This window comes from Numida meleagris, chromosome 18, assembly GCF_002078875.1.
Source record: "Numida meleagris isolate 19003 breed g44 Domestic line chromosome 18, NumMel1.0, whole genome shotgun sequence".
Lineage (NCBI taxonomy): Eukaryota > Metazoa > Chordata > Aves > Galliformes > Numididae > Numida > Numida meleagris.
The window spans coordinates 221,760-242,155 of NC_034426.1; the positions used below are offsets into that span (position 1 = coordinate 221,760).

Here is a 20,396-nt window from a genome sequence, read left to right on the forward strand (position 1 = left end):
TACTTCATGCAGTGCTTTTTCAGCAGAGATGCACAACAAACGGATGGGGCCAGGCTCTTTTCTGTGGAGTGTAGTGACAGGACAAGGGGCAGCAAGCACAAGCTCAGATGGTTCCATACCAACACGAGGAAGAACTTTGCTGTGAGGGTGCCAGAGCCCTGGAACAGCTGCTGAGAGGTGCGGGCGATTCCTTCTCTGGAGGCGTTCGAGACCCGTCTGGATGCCTTCCTGTGCGACCTGCTAAGGGAACTGCACCGAGGGGGGCTGGACTTGATAATCTCTACAGGTCCCTCCCTGCCCCTACAGTTCTCTGATAATGTCAACCTGGACAGCAGCCAGGTCTAGCGTGGAGGGAGGTGCTGCACTTATCTCACACAGCAATTCATCAAGGCTGCTTCTTATCCTAAAGCAGCACGCACGGAACCGCCGTACTGTGTACCACGAGGCAGCGGGGACCTGGGAGCACCCACGCGCGCTCAGTGCGCAGGGCCCTGCGCTCCTGGACCCTGAGAGGGGCTGCAGCTGCTGCGCTTGTGGCTGTAGTGGGGCAGCTTCTGTCAGGGGACAGCTCCACGGGCCGGGCGGCACAGCCCGCTGGGTGGAAGGACTGACAACCCCACAGAGCGCGGCTGCCACCTTCCCACAATGCCCCGCGCGCCGCGGCTCCCTGAAGCGCAGCGGGGGGAAAGGTGAGGTGGGAGAATGAGCCGAGCGCGGAGGACAAAGCCCGGCCGCGCCGCGGTACCCGGATGGGCGGGGGCTGGCGGCGCGCCCCCATTGGCCGCCGGGGGGAGGGGGCGGGCGGATAACGGAGCCACAAAATGGCGCCGCACTCCCCGCCACTTACATAACGCGACCTCTCACCTTGCGCGCGGCGCAAGGTAGCTTGCTGCGCCGGTGGGCGGGGCGAGGCGGCGCGATTGGCGGGTCCATCGGCCAATCGGAAGGCAGCGGCGCCTGCCGCCTTCCAATAGGCTCTCGGGGCGGCGGAGGTGGGCGGTGTGGGGCGGCAGGCGGGTTCGGGTGCGCGCGGGCAGGCCGGGCCCGCCGCCCGCCCGGCAGGGGGAGGGGAATCTCCCGCCATTTTTCAATCCTCCCGCCCGGGCCCGGCGTCACCGCGCGGATCCGGCGGCCGCCGCCGCCATGGCGCCGTTGCTGGGCCGCAAGCCCTTCCCGCTTGCCAAGCCGCTGCCGCCGGGGGAGCCGGGGGAGCGCTTCATCATCGCGCACACACAGGAGGCTTTCCGCACCCGCGAGTATCCTTACAGCTTGGAGGGGGAGGGGGGGTTGGCGGCTGCCTCCGGCCTGCTCAGCTGCGGGCGCGGGGGGAGCCCCGGGAGGTTGTGCCGGGCCGCACGGGACGAAGGAGGCGAACGGTCCTCACGGGCCGGTGTGGGGCACGGGGCAGGGCCGCGTTACTGCGGGATGAGGGAGCTCTGGTCCCTGCTGCGGGCCCTCCCGAGGTCCGTCTGCCCAGGGCTCCGTCCGCGGCCTCGGGCACCGCTGAGATGGGGCAGCCGCAGCTCTGGGCAATTCAGACGTTCAGTTTGTAACTGAGAAAGCTGGAGGAAAAAAAAAAAGCAGCTGGAAGAAAGAAAAAAACGAAAAACCCGTTCTCGTTCTCCTTAAGGAAGCGGGCGAGAAGAATCGGGAAGAGTTTAATTTCTCTTGCTGTCGAGCAGACCCGGCCCTGAGGCGCAGCTCTGACACGGTGCCGTGCGTGGGGCGCAGCAGTGGCAGCCCGAGGAGGGGGAGGAGGAAGCCCACGGAGCGCCGAGCTCGTGGAGGGGCACGGGGGACTGCCGGCTCAGCGCCTTCTGGAAAGTTCACGTCGCCAGAGAGACGTCACAGGGCTAAAAAGAGAAACTAACACTGGGTTTCTGTCTTACACTGCTGGCAATGTGTGTGATAGAAGCTAGGTAAAAAGTGGAAGAGAGAACTGCAAACGAGTGCAGGCTGTAGGGAGGCGGTTCCCCATGAGGGCAGGTGGGGTTCTGTTGGCCCCAGGGAGCCCCGGCACTGGCTGCGGCAGGGCTGTGTTCGGGGGTGCTGGGGCTCTGCGAGATGGGGTCTCCTGGGCTTTGCCTAAGTGGAAAAGCAATGGGTCAGCGCTTGCTCCACGCGGGCTCCTGTGGTGCACATCTGTGAGTGAGGTCTGTGAATGGCAGTGTGTTCTGTAAGACTCTTTAGAATTTGAAGCTGTAGATTAGGGTGAAGAAAAAATGGGAATTGTGAAAAAATGGGAGTTTTCTGGTAAATGTGAGGAGACACGCCTGTCCTGTGAGTGAGCGTTAAGGTGCTGGAGAGCAGCGGGCAGATGGGTAGAGTTGTCCTTCACTTAGGGATTTATTTGGTTGTGATGTTTCTTTGTGGCTTCGTTCTGCAGCCAAACCCCTGAAAACCCATTAAGAGGAACCATGCTGCCCATGGTACCTGGTGTCAGGTGAAGCCTGCGGTGCCCAGAGTGAGTGGGCATAGTGTGGGCAAAGTACTGGCAGCTGAGATGGGCTCCTTGCTGCCGGACTTCTGCAGGGACTGCTGGGATCACGTGGGGTGTGGAGCAGATAAATGCTTCCTATGTCATGTGTGGGATGGGCTTGTCCTGTTACTTCATCCTGCACCTGGAAAAGCCAACTGTGTGTGGTGTGTGTGCTGAGGGCTTGATGTCAAAATACAGAGTTCTGTTGACCAGGTCATCTCCCTGAGTGTGTTGGCTGCTGTGTGTGAAACCACTCGGGCAGTGTGAGGGGATGCAGCCAGGAGGGCTGACCCTGGGCTGGCGTGGCTGTGCCAGGCAAAGCACCCTCAGGGGCTGTTCTGGGAGCACTGCTGGTCTCCTTCCCAAGCAAAGCCTGCTGCCATTGCACCCATCTTCAGTTTGTACAGTAAGCAGCAGAGAAAATACCAATCAGGCTGCATTTTGTGTGCACGTTAAAGGCTGTAATTTACATCTTCCATGCGATATCAACCAGTTGAGGTCTGGCTGAGGGATGGTAGTACTGAAATGTGATCATGCCATGCTCTGTAACTGTAGGAAGGCTTTGCCCGCCACCCCAGGAGCTGTGCTTCCTAAATGCACTCCTGGGAGTATGCCTCTTTAGCTGGTACACATGGGGCCAATTATGATGCTGTTAAGCTATTCTGGAGTTCATATTCATTTCTGGGAGAGTTCCACTAACCAAGGAAGGAGTGAACTATCTGCATAACGCTCCTCTTGTGCAGTGGTCAGCTCATTTGCTTTAAAACATTTTTCTTTGAGATGGTCTCTTGTTTTTTAATTTAGCTTTGTTCTCTGGCTTTCAACATCTAAGTGATGGTTGCTGTGAAACAAACTGAAGATAGTTTGTTTCATGCAACGTGTGTGTTACAGCTTTCTGGGGAGTGATTGCATGGAACTGTGTCCAGGGTTGGTTATTTATGATCATGCTGAGGTTTGTGGCAGCTCTAGCTCTGTGCTCCTGGGACATCCCATGTGCAGCCCAGCGCCAGACCTGCTGCATAGTCCGAAGTGCACTGCGTTTGTTTCCAGTCCAAGTGGAAAGGGCAGACAGTGTGCATGTAGTGGAAAGTTTGAGCTATAGTGAACTTTGCAAAAACATTCTCCTGCTGTTTGCCTTTGTGCTTGCCCCGCGGTGGCAGGGTGGGTGTCTGTGTGCCTGCGATGTGCAGAAGGAGCAGAGGGATGTGCAGTGCAGGAGGGAGCTGGGAGCTGATCTGCCTTTGTTCGCATCCCTGCCAGTGAGGGCTGGGCTGGCTTCCCTTCTTATGGAGAAGGCATAGGAAAGAGCAGAGTTATGGTTTTAAGTTGGTCATTGCTAAAGTGGTCAATTGCCGTGTTACATGCAGGGTTGCTGGTTTCCTGTTTAATTTTTGCAGCTTGATATCACTGCAGAGAGGTGCTCAAATCACCCTTTGGCCTGGTTGTGGTACCTTGCAGGCAGGAGGCCACAGTCAGGGAACACTGGGAAACACCATCAGTGTGACTGTCGTGAGCTGGGCTAACTGCAGGGCTGCTCTGTGGACGTACAGTATGCAGCAGGCAGAGAGAACGCTGCGTGCAGCAGCAGCTGCCCCTGGGCTGTGTCTGTACAGCTGCCTGGCAGTGCTCACACTTCTGTACCTCCTTCTGCTTCCCTCAGGGCTGGGGAGAAATGCCCAGGAGAATTGGGTTTGTTGGAGTTGTGTTTTGCCTTACTAATGCAAATCTTAAAAACAAAAACAAAAGGAAAAAAACCAAAACATCCAACCAAACAAAGCAAACAAACAAACAAAGACAAAAGGATATAGCAAGTGAACAGGCTGTCACAGGGTGAATGGGTAAGGTTTTACACTGCGTTACGTTTTCCGATGGTTGTGCCTGTGCAGTCTGTAGAAAGCAGTGTGTATGTGCATGACTGCCCATAAGGCATTGGAGTAGCAGTTCTCAGCAGACAGGTAGGCAGCAAGGGTCCTTCCATGCCTCCTGTGTGTGCCCGTGGTGCTGGAGCTGCTTCCTCGCAAGTTGGCCTGGGAAAGCTGGAATCTCTGTGGACCCAAGAAGTGCTCAGCCACACGTATTTCCTGGTGCATTCCTCAGCTGAATTGGTGGTGTGCACTTTCTGTAGGGCAGTGCAGAAGAGGACAGGCTACAGAGAGCCCTGGTACATCCCAGTCTGAAATCTCTCAGATCTAGTGTGGCACAGAAGCAGGGTCAAACCTTGCTGTAATGTGGCCTTTATGCACTCAGAGTTTAATTGAATAAGATTGTCTTGTGCTACTGTGGCGGTGCTGCCTGCTGCATAACTCCTGTTTTCCTGAGCTGCTGCTGCTACAGAGAGTATGAAGCACGGTTGGAGCGATACAGCGAGCGAATATGGACGTGTAAGAGCACAGGAAGCAGCCAGCTGACACACAAAGAAGCCTGGGAGGAGGAGCAGGAAGTTGCTGAGCTGTGAGTACCCATGCAAAGCTGGTGTGTGCCTGTGTGCGGGCACTGGGGCAGAGCAGGGGATGTGCAGGGAGATGTGGGTGCTGTGTTGGGAGGTGGCTGGCTTCCTGCTGCCTGACAGTAGGTCTGGGGCTTCTGGAGTCAAAAGCAAAATCCAAATTTGATGCCATTGCTAAAACAGGTCAGTAATGTACTTCTTTGCTGTATCTTGCTGTTGCTTGAACTCAGTTCAGTGTATGGTACTTGGTGTGTTTTAGAGCTCCCTGAGTAATGGGAATTCTTCGTAGTGAGAGGGGGGGAAAAAAAATTCATGATGTAAAAATGCAGCAAGGTGCTGTTTGATTGTTTCCCATCAGTGAGATCCACGGCTGTAATTATTTTTGGCAGATCTGTGGTGGAATGGGTCATTCAGCTGTTTCGGAATAAGCATTTGGGCATCTACTCGAAATGATAGAGAACAAGGGGAAAACAGCAGGAACAATTACTTTGTTCATACTAACAGTGTTCCTCCTTGTTAGCATGTTTCTGACGTGCCCTTCTAGTGCACAGCATAGCCCTGAGTCCTTGGTCAAGACCCAGCACAACCCTAGCGCCACAAGAGAATTGTCTATAAAGGTACTTGCCCTTGGCTGAAGTCACATCTGTAGTTTGGTACGCATGAAATAAATTATATGAGCAATGCCAGACCGAGGGCATGTTTCTCTGTTCTGCAAACTGATGACTTAAATTTGTGACTTCTTTTGCCTGGATTTGAACAGGGCAGATAGTCAGTGGTACCAGCCAAGGCAGGAAAACTTCTGTGTCTTTTGGTGAAGAGTCCAAATTTCTGATTCATTAGTGGAAGAGCTGATAGCTTCAGCTTGAGGAGAAATTCCCCATAATTTAAGGTTTAAACACATTCTTAAACAACAACAAATAGGTTTCCTATTTCCCGCTCGTCCTGGTTTCAGTGGAGCTTGAAGTACTGCTGTCACCCAGCCTTCCTCACCAGTGTTTCTGCTCAAGAGGAGGGCGTGCAGCTGGCAAACATCACGTTCAGTTGGGTGGTGAGGTTGAATTGGCTGGGCACTTTCAGGGAAAAAAAAAAAGAGAAACAAAATGTAAATGAAAGATTTATCAATAACTTCTAGCTGTAGTCTCTCTAGATGTTGGGGGAAAAGAAGATTTGATGAAATGAAATTTTGTATGCGTCTCTGAAACGGGACTAAAAGCTGTTTAGTGGCTGCTGACAGGAAAAAAAAACCAAGATCATTTAGTTTGCTAAGGGGATAAATCTGATGGTGGTAGTTGCAGAACAGCAAACAGAGCAGAGGAAGCTGAAAAGATCTTTGGAAAAAGTGGAGCATTTTGTTCCTTCTTAAACTAACATGAAACAGATCTGATTTTTTTTTTTTTTTTGCAATATATGCAGCCCATAAAGCTTTACACGATACCATTCTCAGTACTATCAATTAATGGACTTGACCTGTTAGAAAATAAATTAATCAAGTTAACTTGTAACAGTTTTTTTTTCCTCTTTGAAAAAGTTGTGAGATCTTGGTGTGATGAAGCACATAAAACATTTTCCTCTGGAAAGATGAGATTGTGTAAGCCTGCCTTTGCCGCCTTTGCGTGTTAGGAGTTTGTAGGCCCAGCATTTGGGAAGAAGGAAACTCTAAATGTTTACCAGCATCATCTTTTTATTTGGAAGCAAAAATCTTGAACAGGTCCCAGAATAATAACAAAGTCTTGGAGTGTATTTGACATCAGATTGGGAGGCAATAATTACTAGCAGGAAAGGGTTTACCAGCAGTACTGCTCTTCCCAGAATTCCTTACAACGTTCCTTCTGGGAAGGACAAGTACAATTAGTGTTGTCATGCCAATTAACACTTTGTGGGCTGGACATGGAAAGGAGTGCCTGAAAAAACTCTTCTGTCTCTGCATTCTAGTGTGGCATCTGCCTAGAACATTGTCCTTGCTGCGTCTGCTCCTGAAATTGCAAAATGGGAGACTGCTTTGCATTTTGGCTTTTAGACTCTGAATAATGAAAGCTTCTTGTGCCCTTGCTCAGCTTGAAGGAGGAGTTCCCCATCTGGTATGAGAAACCGGTGCTGGAAATAGTTCACCACAACACGGTATCTTTGGAGAAGCTGGTGGATGCCGCTTGGGTGGAGATCATGACCAAATTTGCAGTGGGAGAGGAGTGTGACTTTGAGGTAAGGATGTGTTTTCTATTTGATCCCCTGCTTTTGCACAGAGCTGATCTGGGATATCTTAAGGCAGAAGGAGTGGGTGAGGATAGATTGGTTTCTTGCATTATCAGAAAGATGGTGAGGAATTCTTTTCTGTGGAAGCCCAGCGACAGCACCTGCTCTCAAATGCAAAACAGTTCTATAAACAGAAGAGTATGGATGCCCCATACTGACATCTCAAGAAAAAGGACTGACTTGTGTGTGCATGAGGAAAATGAGGATACTTTTGTTATGCAGCTTAAGTATGTGATGCTCTGTGTATATATATTTAAATATATACAAAAATACATATTTGTTTTAATTAACACTTTATAATCTGCTGTAACCTTTTCACGTAATGTGTTCCCAGAAGAAGAGAGAGTCTTAAACTGATGTAGGTTGAAGTCAATGGCTTAGATGTATTTAATGATGTTCTAATAAATAGAAAAATCCCTCCAAAACTAGGATTGATGGGGAAAACTTTAACTTACTTAAAATAGGGAAAGTGATGGAAAAACTGTTTTCTGCTAGCAATCTGTTTAGGATGTATTCTCTCTTCTGGAGCTACTAAAGTGACTCCTTCCTTAGACTGAGAAGGCAACATTGTGAATGCGGGAGTAACTTGTGGGTTGGCAGTTCTTGTTCTTAAGGCTTTGTACAGAGTCTCCAGATAGGAGTAGGAGGGGAAATCTTGCAGTTGTTTCATGAGAGAGATGATGAGCTTCTCTCAGTCAGGCATTGATTAAGTGTTCTGCCAAACCACAGTTTACAAGCCCTTTTATTTATTTATTGTGAATTGTTTTTCTTTTCAGTGGTGTGACTTTTTTCTGCCTTCTCATAGCATTAGAGCTCATTTGTTCACATGTCTTGCTCAAGTTTAGTTCTTGTTAATATTCTGATGCAGGTTGGTAAGGAAAAAATGCTGCCTGTAAAAGTTGTGAAAATACATCCCCTGGAGAAAGTCGATGAAGAGGCCTCTGAAAAGAAATCTGAAGGAGCCTGTGATTCCCCATCCAGTGATAAAGAGAATTCCAGCCAGGCAGCCCAGGACAATCAGAAGGAGTCTATCCTGAAGGAGGAAGACAACAGGAGGGAAAGTATGAGTAAGTAGTAAAACAGCGTGCCAGTAGGAAACAGCTTGTGTGATCAAGATCCTGAAATTTTCTTTGTTAGTGGTGTCATCAGTGCTATTGGCTTGCTTATTTGAAAATGGAAAACATTCAACATTTCAAAGGTGTAATACAGAATGCTACGTGTGAAATGTATAAGGTTTGAAAGTATAACAAGCATGTTGAAAAGGGTGAGGGGAACTCAGGAGAAGTTGATGCAGAATCATAAAATTCTCCTGCAGTGTCCCTATTCCATCCTTTGGAAAACCATCTCTGTCATTCTGTGATCAGAGAAGAGTTCTTGTTTTCTTTCTGCTATCAGAGAAGCTCTTTTTTTTTTTCCATGTCCCCGTTTGATGTAAAAAGCAAATATTTTATTGGTTTTTCCCTGCTCCAATTTTCAAATGATGAATCAAAGTTCATGCAGGAACATACATACTAAACTCTTTTCAAAGGATTGAAGATAAGATGTGTTTTGAAGTATTGCTCCCTGTTCTTGTATCTGTTTCTCCTTGCTGTAGATAAAGCAGTGGATGTCCAAATGTTGACTCTGAAAAGGTTTGATTGAAAGAAAAAAAGCAAACAAAAGAACAACAAAATAGTTTCATGTCCTGTATAACTTTTTAGAAATGGAATTATAGGACTCCATAACAGATACCGGAGTGTGTTTGTTAACCCAAGCCAGGAAAATCCGTGGCATAGTAGTAATCTGGATAAACTTAATGTTTTATCGCAAAAATGTGATAAACTGCTTCCTGTTGTAAACAGTCCAACATCTAAGCAAGGTGTACAGCCTCCTCTACTACAGAGAAGGGGAAAGTCGGAAGGCAGCGCAGCAAGCTAACTGCAAAATCAGGAGCAGAATACAAGTTGTTCCAAGCTCTGTTCCTGAGCTTAATAATTGTCAACTGTTTCTGATTTGTACTGGAAAAAGTTACAAACTGTTTTGATTTACAGCAGCTTTTTTAGGCTGGGATGTTTCATAAAGACCACCATAATATTTTGTTCAGTGGCGTGCAGTGCTCCAACCAGCTGCATTCAGCTGCAGTCCTATGGAGGCCGGTAGCGTTACTCTGCAGCATGGCATAGCTCTGTGGGGGAACGTGGCAGGAGCAGGGATCTCTGCATCTCTCTCAGGCCATGACTCAGCTTCTTGTCTGACCTGCCTTCAGTTGCCTGCTTGTAAACTGGGGCTGTCCTTCCCTTTCAGTAGAAGATAAACCCTGCCAGCTGTCTCATTAGATAATCAGTAGAAGCAGTGAGTGCTCTGACTCTTCTTGTACATAGGCATTTATTAGAAGGGTATGTAATGCCCTATATCCCAAGTTGTAACAGAACATTGTTCATAGGTGTAAACTCATTCCAAAATATATATTCCAGAGTCAGTAGTGTTGTATTTTTGCAGCATACTTTTATGGAAGTAGTAAAGACCCTGCTCCTGCAGTGCTCCCTCACTTGCAGCTGCAGGAGGCAGCATACAGCCTCTGTAGGTCACCTAGCCATGCTTACTTCCACTTTTTCCTTCTCATGTTACATACTTGACCACTGTTGATGTGCGTTGAGGTCGCTGAACAAGGGTGAGTGATGAGACTCTGCATAACCGCCTGATGTGGGAGCTGTGTCTTTCTGTGCACTCACCAGGGGGCACAGTTAACCCAAGCGTTTCACTGATGTCAAATTTGCGGATTCTGCTGAAAGAGAGCTTCAGTCTCTTTGGTTGGGAGATTATCATGCTTCAGAAGTTGGAAAAAATACACTTGTATGCAGGAATTATTGCATCAGGTGTGCAGTCTAAAGTAGCTTTGTGTCTTTAGTTGCTTAGGAAGTGAAATCTGGAAAATCTGCGGAAGCGAAAGGTTAGCTTTTCCTGAACATGGATGATGAGCTACTGAAGGCAAGTTCTGCAGCTTGAGCTGTGCGTGGAGCTAATACTGCTTTGGAAGATCCAAATTAACTGATGAATAGGAGACAAAAGTGTATGGATGTCTTGCAAGGTTCCAGTAGTGTGGTTGATGTAAGCTTTGTTACAGTACAACGCATCAAAAAATGTATTTCAAGTATGCATTTTAGAAAAGTCCCTTTAGGAAGGGATGTGTAGTGATTTATTGCCATCCTCCCTTGGATTTCCAGGTGCTGTTTGGTGGGCTTCAGTACAGTTACACCTATTTCTAGAATGTAGGTATTAAATCACAGGAGAGGTCACTTGCAGGTGTATTGCAGAGGGGAACTGTATGAGCAAGTCCTTCAAAGTCAGAGCCAGGACTGAGCAATGCCGTGTTACTTTGTAAACATAAGTCTAGCATGCGTGGTACACACTTGCAGCAGAGAAGGCATTCAGCCAGTTAAGACACTGAAGCAGGTATCTAAAAGCAGATCCCTTACAGAACTTGAAGTGTCTTATGTGCAACTTCCGTTGTGCTGCTGAGTGAAAAAACATAGTTTAGTATTTGTTAACTTACCAAGACTTCTAATATAAGCATGGAATAACAGCAGATTGAAGTCTTAGCTTGTGGGGAGATGATTAGTCTTTTTTCATGCGTACTATAGCTGTTACAAAATTCAAGGATTTTTTTTTAAGCAAAACCTCCATAATGAGTAGCACTAGGAACAGAGAATTTCATGCTGCGTTATCTGAAATGTATCAGTAATGCAGAAAAGAACTACACGTTTATGTGTGCGGTGCGGGCAGCCCCTGGCATCCGTGATCAACCTTACCAAGTCTCCTGATTTTGGAAGGGATGGGTGGCAGAAATTGGTTGTGATATACGTAAGCTATAACACTGCTGAAGGTTAAATGCTTTAGGACTTAATTTGTATATCACTATCGCATATTGAAAAATCTGACTTACATCTAGCATCTTATAACTTGCATTCTGTGTGTACTTATTATGCATCTATTCTCATCTGTCAGGCTTGCTTTAGTGCTTTCATTGAGTCATAGCCACAAGCATTAAAAAAAAAAAATCTGAGGATTGCTTTCTTCTGTAAGCTTGGGTTTTTGTCTAGAATGAAGTGTGCAACCTGAATATAGAAACAATAGACTTGGCGTCAGCTGGCAAGGAGATGCGATTCCTTCTGTGCTCTTTCAGTTACATCTCTCCTGAGAATAATTTTTAAAAGTTGTATGAATATATTTAAAATCCGCAGCTAAACTAGCTCATATGCACAGTTGCACATAACTGGAAGTCGCTTAATGGCCAGAATTATATTATATTGACAGTGACTTTAATTTGGAGTCAGTAATTCCTGCAGTAGAGTTATTTAAAATATGGCAAGACAGAGCCAGCTAATTAAGACTCTCAGCAGCAGCTTGCTAGGCAGGTTACCGGTTACATTATAAAACTTATTGTCAATTTATAACCTTCATACAAGTTTTCTGCCTCTCCAGAGGTAGTTGCAGCTTTGCTTCTGTAGGGAGAATAGGGTTCTGTAGGGTTTAAGTAGTGCAAATAGTCCTGTATGCTCCTTGAAAATAGATGTGGTCACTGATTTCAGACCTGTTTTGGGATTACATTTTCTTCCTCTTTCTCAAGAATGTTTCTGAAAACCAGTTTGGGAGTTTTTCCGAATGTTACAGTTAACCAAAGACTGTATGGGTGGTGTGGGGGTGTACAGTTCCAGTTATGATTTGAATCTTTAAAAGTCTAATACTAAGACATTTAGTGTCTGGTCTTGGTTTATCAGATGATCGAGCACGTAGGTCTCCTCGGAAGCTTCCCACTTCTTTGAAAAAGGAAGAAAGGAAGTGGGTTCCACCAAAATTCCTGCCCCACAAATACGATGTCAAGCTGAAAAACGAAGACAAGGTAAGATGACTGCTTGAATCCTTTCTGTTATAACATGAATGTGAAAGCTTAATTGAATAATCTCTGCATGTCTGTGTGGCATAACAGAGTACTTCCTGAGGGAGTTGAGGTGTTAGAAGAAAGATGTCTGCAGCTGCCAGCAGGGCTGACTGCTCTTGCTGTTCTTATGCATAGTTAGGTTTTGTGCATGGAGACACCTGATGATCTCCTGGTACCACACAGAGAAGCGAGTCAGTGCTTCATTGGCTTTAGAGACCTTGCTGTTTCCTGTCTAACCTTTAGTCAGGCTGTAAATGAACTGTGGTGAGGTGGAGGGTGCTGATAATGAGCAGGAGCTGCTGCTTTTTGTTCTAACGGAACCTCTCTGAGCATTGCAGGTAACTGCACTTGTGAAAGCTCTGTGTAGCTACATCACTGCTGCATGCTTCTTGTCTGTCATCTGTTTGCTATTTTAATAGAGCAGCACTGACCTCAGCTTAATGAATACCACTTGCAGAGTTTGTCCTCTGGTATCAAGAAAGAACTCAAGACAAAATAAATAATAACATGTAAAAGCGTCTAGGTTGGTAGCAAGCACATGTGAGGAAAGGTCAGAGACTTCCATAGTTGTCAAGTAAAGCAGTGGGCTTTGGCAAGAAGTCTGCAACATAAACTAACTCTTCTAAGGATTTTTGCCCAACTGAATCTCCTACCAGTCTCTGTTATGTATTTCAATTCTGCAAGTTCTGTTTTTGTTTTGAGTCTTTGTCGAAGAGTTTGTGGACGTGAAGCAGTGTACCAGCCCATGCTCCTTTTAGCCATATGATATCTATCTATAATGTGTCTAGAAGTTAAATGCTAACAGGATGTCTGCTTATCTCTAAGATCATCAGCAACGTACCAGCAGATAGCTTAGTCCGTACAGAGCGTCCTCCCAACAAGGAGATCCTGAGGTACTTCATCCGGCACAATGCACTGCGGGCTGGCATTGGTGAGAATGCCCCGTGGGTAGTGGAGGATGAGTTGGTGAAGAAATATTCTCTCCCCAGTAAATTTAGTGACTTCTTGCTTGACCCACATAAGGTAAGAGTTCCTAAAAGTATCTCCTCTGAAAGGTGGGGAATGGGTAACAAACTAGTCTTCAGCATGCCAGTTTGGTTCTGGTGCTCCTAAGCTTAAATTCTAGAGACATGCAGAGCATAGGAAGGCCTACTCTTTTTATTCATAACCTTTTATGGAGTGACATAGTTTACATGTCTGAAGCAGTGGTCCACATCAAACATTTAAGTTGTTCTGTACTCTAACTTGACTTTTCTTAACCTTTCCAGGTATGCTTCTGGTATAAGGAAAAAACACACAGCTGACATCTTCCATGTGATTTACAGAGGCCCCTAGCTTTGTGGTTAGGGATGGCACTTCCTGTAGTGTGTTTCCCACTCGGCACAGAGATTGAATTTTAAATCAAGAAGTGGTTGGAGAACTTCTTAATCCAAAGTTAGTGTTCTGGCAAAACAACTGTTGTATAACTGACAGTTCAATACAGCATAAGTTGTAGATGCATTAATTTGCAATTATGATAACTTCTTAACACTGGATGCTTTCAAAGAGAAGTCAACACTTTTTGTAGAATGAAGTTATGCTTGGATAAGTGGATTTGGCTTGTGTGCCACCTTTAGTAAAAAAAAAAAAAATTCTCTAAACAGCTAGTGAGGACTCTTAAATTGGAGTAAGGCCTCCAAGGGTGAACATCTAGAAGCCAGAAAATCTTTTTTGACAATCTTGATCACATATGTGTATGCTGTTTTTACCTAAGTCTGCTCTTATAAGCACCTTCTTAGGAGCTTCCATCTTTGTCTATGATTACTACTGCAGAATTTTTTTTGCTACATAATTTTTAACTTTTCAGCTGCTGTTTTCTGGTAATTTTATCCATAACTTAAACATTGCGTTCTTATAAGTGTGCTATATTTGATTTTTTTTACTTAATGAAATGGTTTTCTGAATTCCTGAAACTGAATTGAGGTGATGAAATCAGTCTCTGACCCTGGGTTAAACTGTTCTATGCTGAAAGTATGCTGTCAGGTGTGTTATTTCTGTTACATTAATTCAGAATTGAATCCTCTCTCCTCACTTTCATTCGTGACCTCATACTTAAAGTGAGAATGCGGATCCTGAAACTTCCAGGTAGTTCAGAGACAAGCCTCTGAATTGCTGCTAGCCATCACATGTGTGCTCCATCAGTTTTCATCTGAATGAGGTCAAGGCTGGACCCTGCAGGACTTGCGAAGACTTGAAGTGAAACAGCTTTTGAAATTCACCTTCTGAGTAGAAACAGTGATTTTATGTAGTGCAGTAGAAAGCACTTAAAATCCTTTTTTTGTGTGTGTGTGTAATATCCATTTTATGAAGTTAAATGTTAACTTTCTGGAATGAGCTGCTAATCTCATAAGCAACCTAGTAACTGCTGTGCATTGTATTGAAAGCTATTGCAGAAGACTTTGTTACCATTAAGGTACTGCATGCTACTTGCCCATGGGGAAAAAATATGTAGAAGTTATCTAGATCCTTCATATAACTTTCAGTATTAATATAAAATCGCTTTCTTTTAATCTTAGTATATGACTCTCAACCCCTCAACCAAGAGGAAGAGCTCTGGATCACCTGACAGAAAACCTTCCAAGAAATCCAAAACTGATGCGTCGTGTCTGAGTCAGCCACTGAGCCCTACCCTGTGGTGTCACGTGCATTTGGAGAAGTCTATTATTGGCTCCCCACTGAAGATGAAAAACTCTAAGATCTCAAAATGTCCCAAAGAGGAGTTGGAAGAGATGATGAAAATCATGTCAACTGGTAAACTTGATTCTAACTTTCACATTCCAAAGAGGAGCCGACTAGGAAAGGGCAGCAACAAATCCTTGGACAAAAAGCAGAGGGGCAAAAGGGTTTTAAATGGACAGAAAACATCTGGGAAATCAAAGTCCCCTGGGAAAGGCGTGAAGACTCCTAAGATGAAAATGAAACAAATGACACTCCTAGACATGGCTAAAGGTACTACTAAGGTGTCTAGGACTCCCAGGAATTCTGGAGGTACCCCTAGGTCTTCCAGTAAACCCCAGAAACTGCCTCCTGCAGCACTGCATCTCATTGCCTACTACAAGGAAAACAAGGACCGGGAAGACAAAAAAAGTGCACTTTCCTGCATCATCTCCAAAACAGCCCGGTTACTCTCAAACGAGGATCGTGCCCGTCTCCCTGAGGATTTACGAGGGCTGGTACAGAAGCGCTATGAGCTTCTAGAGCACAGGAAGAAATTGGCCACCATGACAGAGGAGCAGCGGAAGGAGTATCTGAAGAAGAAAAGGGAAAAGCTGAAAGAGAAACTGAAGGAGAGAGCAAAAGAGCGTAAGGAGAAGGAGATGAAGGAAAAACTGGAAAAAAACAAAAGATTTGAGGACCAAGATCTGAAAGGGAAGAACTTGCCCACTTTTAAACTGGTTGATACTCCAGAAGGACTTCCTAATACACTCTTCGGGGATGTTGCCATGGTGGTGGAATTCCTGAGCAGTTACTCAGGATTATTGATGCCAGATGCTCAGTATCCCATTACAGCAGTCTCCTTGATGGAAGCACTCTGTGCAGAAAAAGGAGGCTTCCTTTATTTGAACCGGGTACTAGTCATTCTTCTGCAGACCTTGCTGCAGGATGAAATTGCTGAAGATTATGCTGAGCTCGGGATGAAGCTCTCTGAAATACCACTTACATTGCATTCTGCTTCTGAGTTGGTCCGCCTATGCTTACGGAAGTCAGATGTACAGGAGGAAAGTGAGGTCTCAGATAACGTAGATGAAAGCAAGGATTCAGCAACTTTCGAAGATAATGAAGTACAAGATGAGTTTTTGGAGAAGCTGGAGACGTCAGAGTTCTTTGAGTTGACTCCTGAAGAGAAATTGCAGATACTTGGAGCCCTGTGCCACCGGATTCTAATGACCTACTCGGTGCAGGACCACGTAGAGGCCAAGCAGCAGGCGTCAGCGGAGCTGTGGAAGGAGCGCCTTGCTATCCTGAAGGAGGAAAACGACAAGAAGAGAGCAGAAAAACAGAAGCGGAAAGAAATGGTGGCCAAGAACAAGGAGAATGGGAAAGATGAGAATACAATGGGAAGGAATGAAAAGAAAAAAAATGAAATTGTGAAAATTGAGCACCGAGTAGAAATAGAAGGTGATGATATGATCAGTGCTGTGAAAAGCAGACGCCTTCTTGCTATCCAAGCCAAGAAAGAAAGGGAGCAACAGGAAAGGCAAATGAGAGGTAAGAAAAATAAAGGAGAATGGGTTATTTCTGTGTTCAGGGTGTAAGGCAGAGTAAGTTGGTGGCAAAATAGACAGTCTTCTTCCAAAAGCTTTAGCTGCTTTTAAGGGATTTGCTTACAGGAAAAACAAAGGTATAATTCAGCAGCTTTAGGGCTTTCTTACTTACAAGTTGGGAAAAACTACAGGTGATTGTATGGTGGCTCAAAATCTGCATGTTAAAAAGTTATAACTGGTTTTAGTTTTGCCTGTGGGCGTCTTTTAAACAGTACCCTTCTAATTCTGTCAGGCTCAGGAAAGCTGGAGAACAGAAAGGCTGTTTTGAGGGCAGGAGGAAAAAAGTACCAATGTCCAAACAGCTGTGACTCTGATCTTCTGACTCTTCTGCACAGGGAAGTTTCCTGGCTAATGGCTAGTGACTGCAGCTGCCACGCACGTTGTCGGATTGATCCTAGCAGACCTTCTCCCAGAGAAGGCCATGGGCAACAAACTTCTGTTCATGGTTTCTCACTTTAAAGAATTTGTAATGGAGTTGTATAAATACAAACTGTCCCCTCAAACCTCTATAAGTCATCAGTTACAACACCAAACTTGGGATGCCTCTATACTTAGTGCTTTTTGCTAAGGGGTGTGGAATATGAAAAGCGAAACATGGATGGGATTGCACTTTTGGGTTTGTGTTTTTTTTTTGTTGTTGTAAACGTGGGCAGATGAAAGTGGACAGCATAACCCATCTGGGTTATTTCCTTTCTGAAATAGTTGAGGGATGAGGATCTTGTATGGAGCCTCGTTTATGTGATGTTAGCTGGAGTCTGGAAGTGGTTGTTCTAGATGACCAAGAATAGGTAAATTACATGGAATACCTTGAGGCTCTGAAGGGAAGTATCGTATTGGACACTGCCATGGCTTGCACTGAAAGTAATTAAACTTTTTGAATCTTCTGGTAAGGGATGCAAGTCTCAGAAGTCTCACCAGAATCAATCATCAGTCTCAGTATGGATTAAAAACTGATAACTGTTCGCTTGATGCTCATCCAGAAGGGATTTGGTGAATGCTTGTTCACAGCTTCCGCACCTTGTGCTGCTTCCACTACATACTGGTTTCTGTTTGACCAGGAGTCTCACTGAATACAGTATTAATAGATCTCACTGGTCTGGCTTGGTCTCTTAAGCCCAGATCATCGACATTCTGAATATTGTTGTGGGTTTGCTTTCTTGGGGTTTTTTTTTTTCCTTGTGCTGTGAGCTGTGGTTTTTACCACACCTAGAGTCTCTGGGTTTTCTGGCTGTGTTTCATACAATTAACCTCTTATTGTCTATTTTCATTTTGGTTCTCCTTTCCCCTTGGAGCATCTGGAACATTGTCTCACTAATTCAGAAAAACAAGTATCAGGTATCAAATACACTGTAGCTGGATGGCTGCTTGGCCCTGGTTCTTGTGTTTCAGTGGTTTCATGGCAAGTTTATGACAAGGCCTTACTACAAAATGAAACACAATCCAGACACCTCTGCTGCTTGAGCTGTTCCATCATGTTTTCACTTGGATAGTTTACGCTAGTTACTTGTGAAGGAAAAACAGTACTGCACTGGGGGAGATAAGAGTTGTTTCGTGTGCTGGGGAAGTTTGATTCATTCTTCAGGACTGCACAAGGAAAACAAGCACTCTCTGACAGAAGTAAGGATTCAGCCTTTCATCATGTTTGACTTCATATTGCTTCATTTCCATCCAGCAAACTCCAACATTTCAGTCATCCAGGACTACATTTACCTGTTAAGTAGTTGCTAGCAGACATAAAGGTACCCTCAAAGTAGCAAAGTTCTTGGCTAATGCTGATGGTGCAGTAGTTGGGGTTGCAGGGTTAGCAGTGCTGAGCCAGTCTGCTCAGGACTTCAGACTTGGGGGGCTGTGTGGTTTGCGCCTGTGAGAAACAGATCTTAGTTCCCACTGTGGTTATCATCTCAGCATGCTCCTGCCATCACATGGGCTTTGTGTGGCTTGTTTCAGTGTACTGGTTTTTGCACCCTGTCAGTTGCATTTACTTTTAATAATGGTAATGTCTCAGGGAAGTAAAGCAGTTGCAGACAAAACACCTGAGTGGTTGAGCTGGTGTATGAGGGTGCGTATGTGTTGCAGCCGGAGGTGTCTTTATCACTGCTGGAGTCACATCTGTAGTGCTGCAAGTGCTAACTACTTCAAAATTAAACCTATGGAGATTGCAGCGTGCACTGCTAAGACGGTCTCAGCTTGAAGAGGAAAAAAAGGGACTGCTCTCATGCTGCAATTACTGAAAGTTGTTACAGTGTTTGATATGTTATTATATAAAAGCTGATCAGTTGAGTTGGTCTGACAAATGTAGGGCTATGTTTTTCAGCACTTCTGTAATCTGTTAGGATTGGTTACAATGGCAGGACTTCAGAGACCAAGTGCGTATTTACTAATCAACTGTTATCAAAGCTATTTTAATACAGAAAATGGCTGTGAGAAAGTAGTTAGCAGCCCTGGGAAAATTCCAGCAAAAACTGGCTTTTTCCTTGAGTGAGCAGCTAGCGTGCAAACCTCTGCATGTTAGCCTTTGCGTGCCTCACAGCTCACCCCTTCCATGTACTCTCATTCTGTCTGCTTCAAACTCTCCTCCTTACTGCTAAGATAAGTCTTCGTTACTTGGTTCTTTTTGTTTAAGGCAAAAACCTTCAAATTTTCTCAGGATGCAAAATAATGTTTCCCATAATCTGGTATTTGTTTTAACGCTCTTCCACAGAGTGGCGTGTCTGGGAAAGAACAAAACGTGAAGATAGCTGTAGATGTGGAGATGCAGGTGCCCATTGGCCATGCTGACCTCTATCGTGTTCTTGCTGCTCTGCTCTCAGTCTTAGAGCTGACTAGAGCAGAATTCCTTGTTGTATGTTGTGCTGTAGTTAAAGAAAGATCTTTGACTCTGTTATGTGAAATTGCATAGCGATAGATATCACTTTGTTGATGTATTACAAAAAGTGATAATGAGGAATATTTTCTCCACCCTCTTCTTATCCAAACTTGAATTCTTGATAATTTATTTTCTTCTGTGATGGTGGGTGGAAGATGATGTGAAGGGTGAATGGCTAAAGCAGCCTTAACCAAAGTTACCAGTAGGTGTTTTTTTCTCACCTGACCTAGTGGAATAAAGGATAATGCTCATGTCTATATACAGTAAAAGAAAGCTAATATTTCATGCGCTACTAATACACGCTAATTCCAACAGTGAGAATGGAGAAGGAAGCAGAGGAAGAAAGAATCCGGAAGCATAAAGCTGCAGCTGAGAAGACATTCCAAGATGGGATTGCCAAAGCGAAGCTTGTGATGCGCAGAACCCCAGTTGGCACTGACCGCAACCACAATAGGTAGGAAAGGAAATGATCCCGTGCTGCTGGCTCTCCTCCCCTCCCACAGGAGCTTTAGCAACTGTCAGCTCCTAAGAAGTGATTGGTGTGGAGGGTACTCTCTGTCTGCACTGAAATATGGAGGAGAGCAGAAATGAAGTTTGTGTGTACAGAACATGGTGGTTTTCCCTGATTTATGTAGTAGCCTCAAAAAGCCATCTTGTGGAGGTCACAGTCCAGTAGCCACCAAAGTTTCAAGTGCTCACATTAGTGCTCAAGAATCTAGTTACCATCTTCTCCCTGATTGTTTCACAGAAGGGCTCTCAGAATGAATTTTAATAAGAGCTCTTCCAGTTTCTCAACTAAATGTATAGACGCACTGGGATTTTGTTGAGTCAAGTACACAGGTGTTCCCTCAGATGCGAGTAAAGATGTATGTGTGTGTGACAGTTGCCAAACAGACAACAGGTGACTGCTAACGTGTATGTGCCTTGCCCTGCAGGTATTGGCTGTTCTCAGATGAGGTCCCTGGCTTGTTCATTGAGAAAGGTTGGGTACATGACAGTATAGACTACAGATTCATCCTTCCCCATCAGAAAAAAGAAGAAGCCAAAAAAGACTACAGCTCAGGAGGTATGATCAGCCAGCCTCTGTGTGCTTCTTTCCTTTGTTACTGTCTGACTGTTAGCATGGATTTATG

General features: G+C 45.3%; 1 protein-coding gene across 2 annotated transcripts in view; it reads left to right on the plus strand.

Moving 5' to 3' along the window:
• BAZ1B (bromodomain adjacent to zinc finger domain 1B) overlaps positions 993-20,396 on the plus strand; it is a 47,976-nt gene continuing 28,572 nt past the window's right edge. Inside the window, exons 1-9 of one of the 2 annotated variants that reach the window (XM_021415428.1) lie at positions 993-1,256; positions 4,814-4,930; positions 6,980-7,124; positions 8,044-8,242; positions 11,933-12,054; positions 12,919-13,116; positions 14,649-16,341; positions 19,579-19,717; positions 20,199-20,329. In XM_021415428.1, coding sequence (XP_021271103.1) covers positions 1,144-1,256; positions 4,814-4,930; positions 6,980-7,124; positions 8,044-8,242; positions 11,933-12,054; positions 12,919-13,116; positions 14,649-16,341; positions 19,579-19,717; positions 20,199-20,329 — 2,857 coding nt within the window. In that variant the 5' untranslated portion in view covers positions 993-1,143. The remainder of the gene's footprint in view (positions 1,257-4,813; positions 4,931-6,979; positions 7,125-8,043; positions 8,243-11,932; positions 12,055-12,918; positions 13,117-14,648; positions 16,342-19,578; positions 19,718-20,198; positions 20,330-20,396) is intronic. The other variant, XM_021415427.1, reaches the window with a different exon arrangement.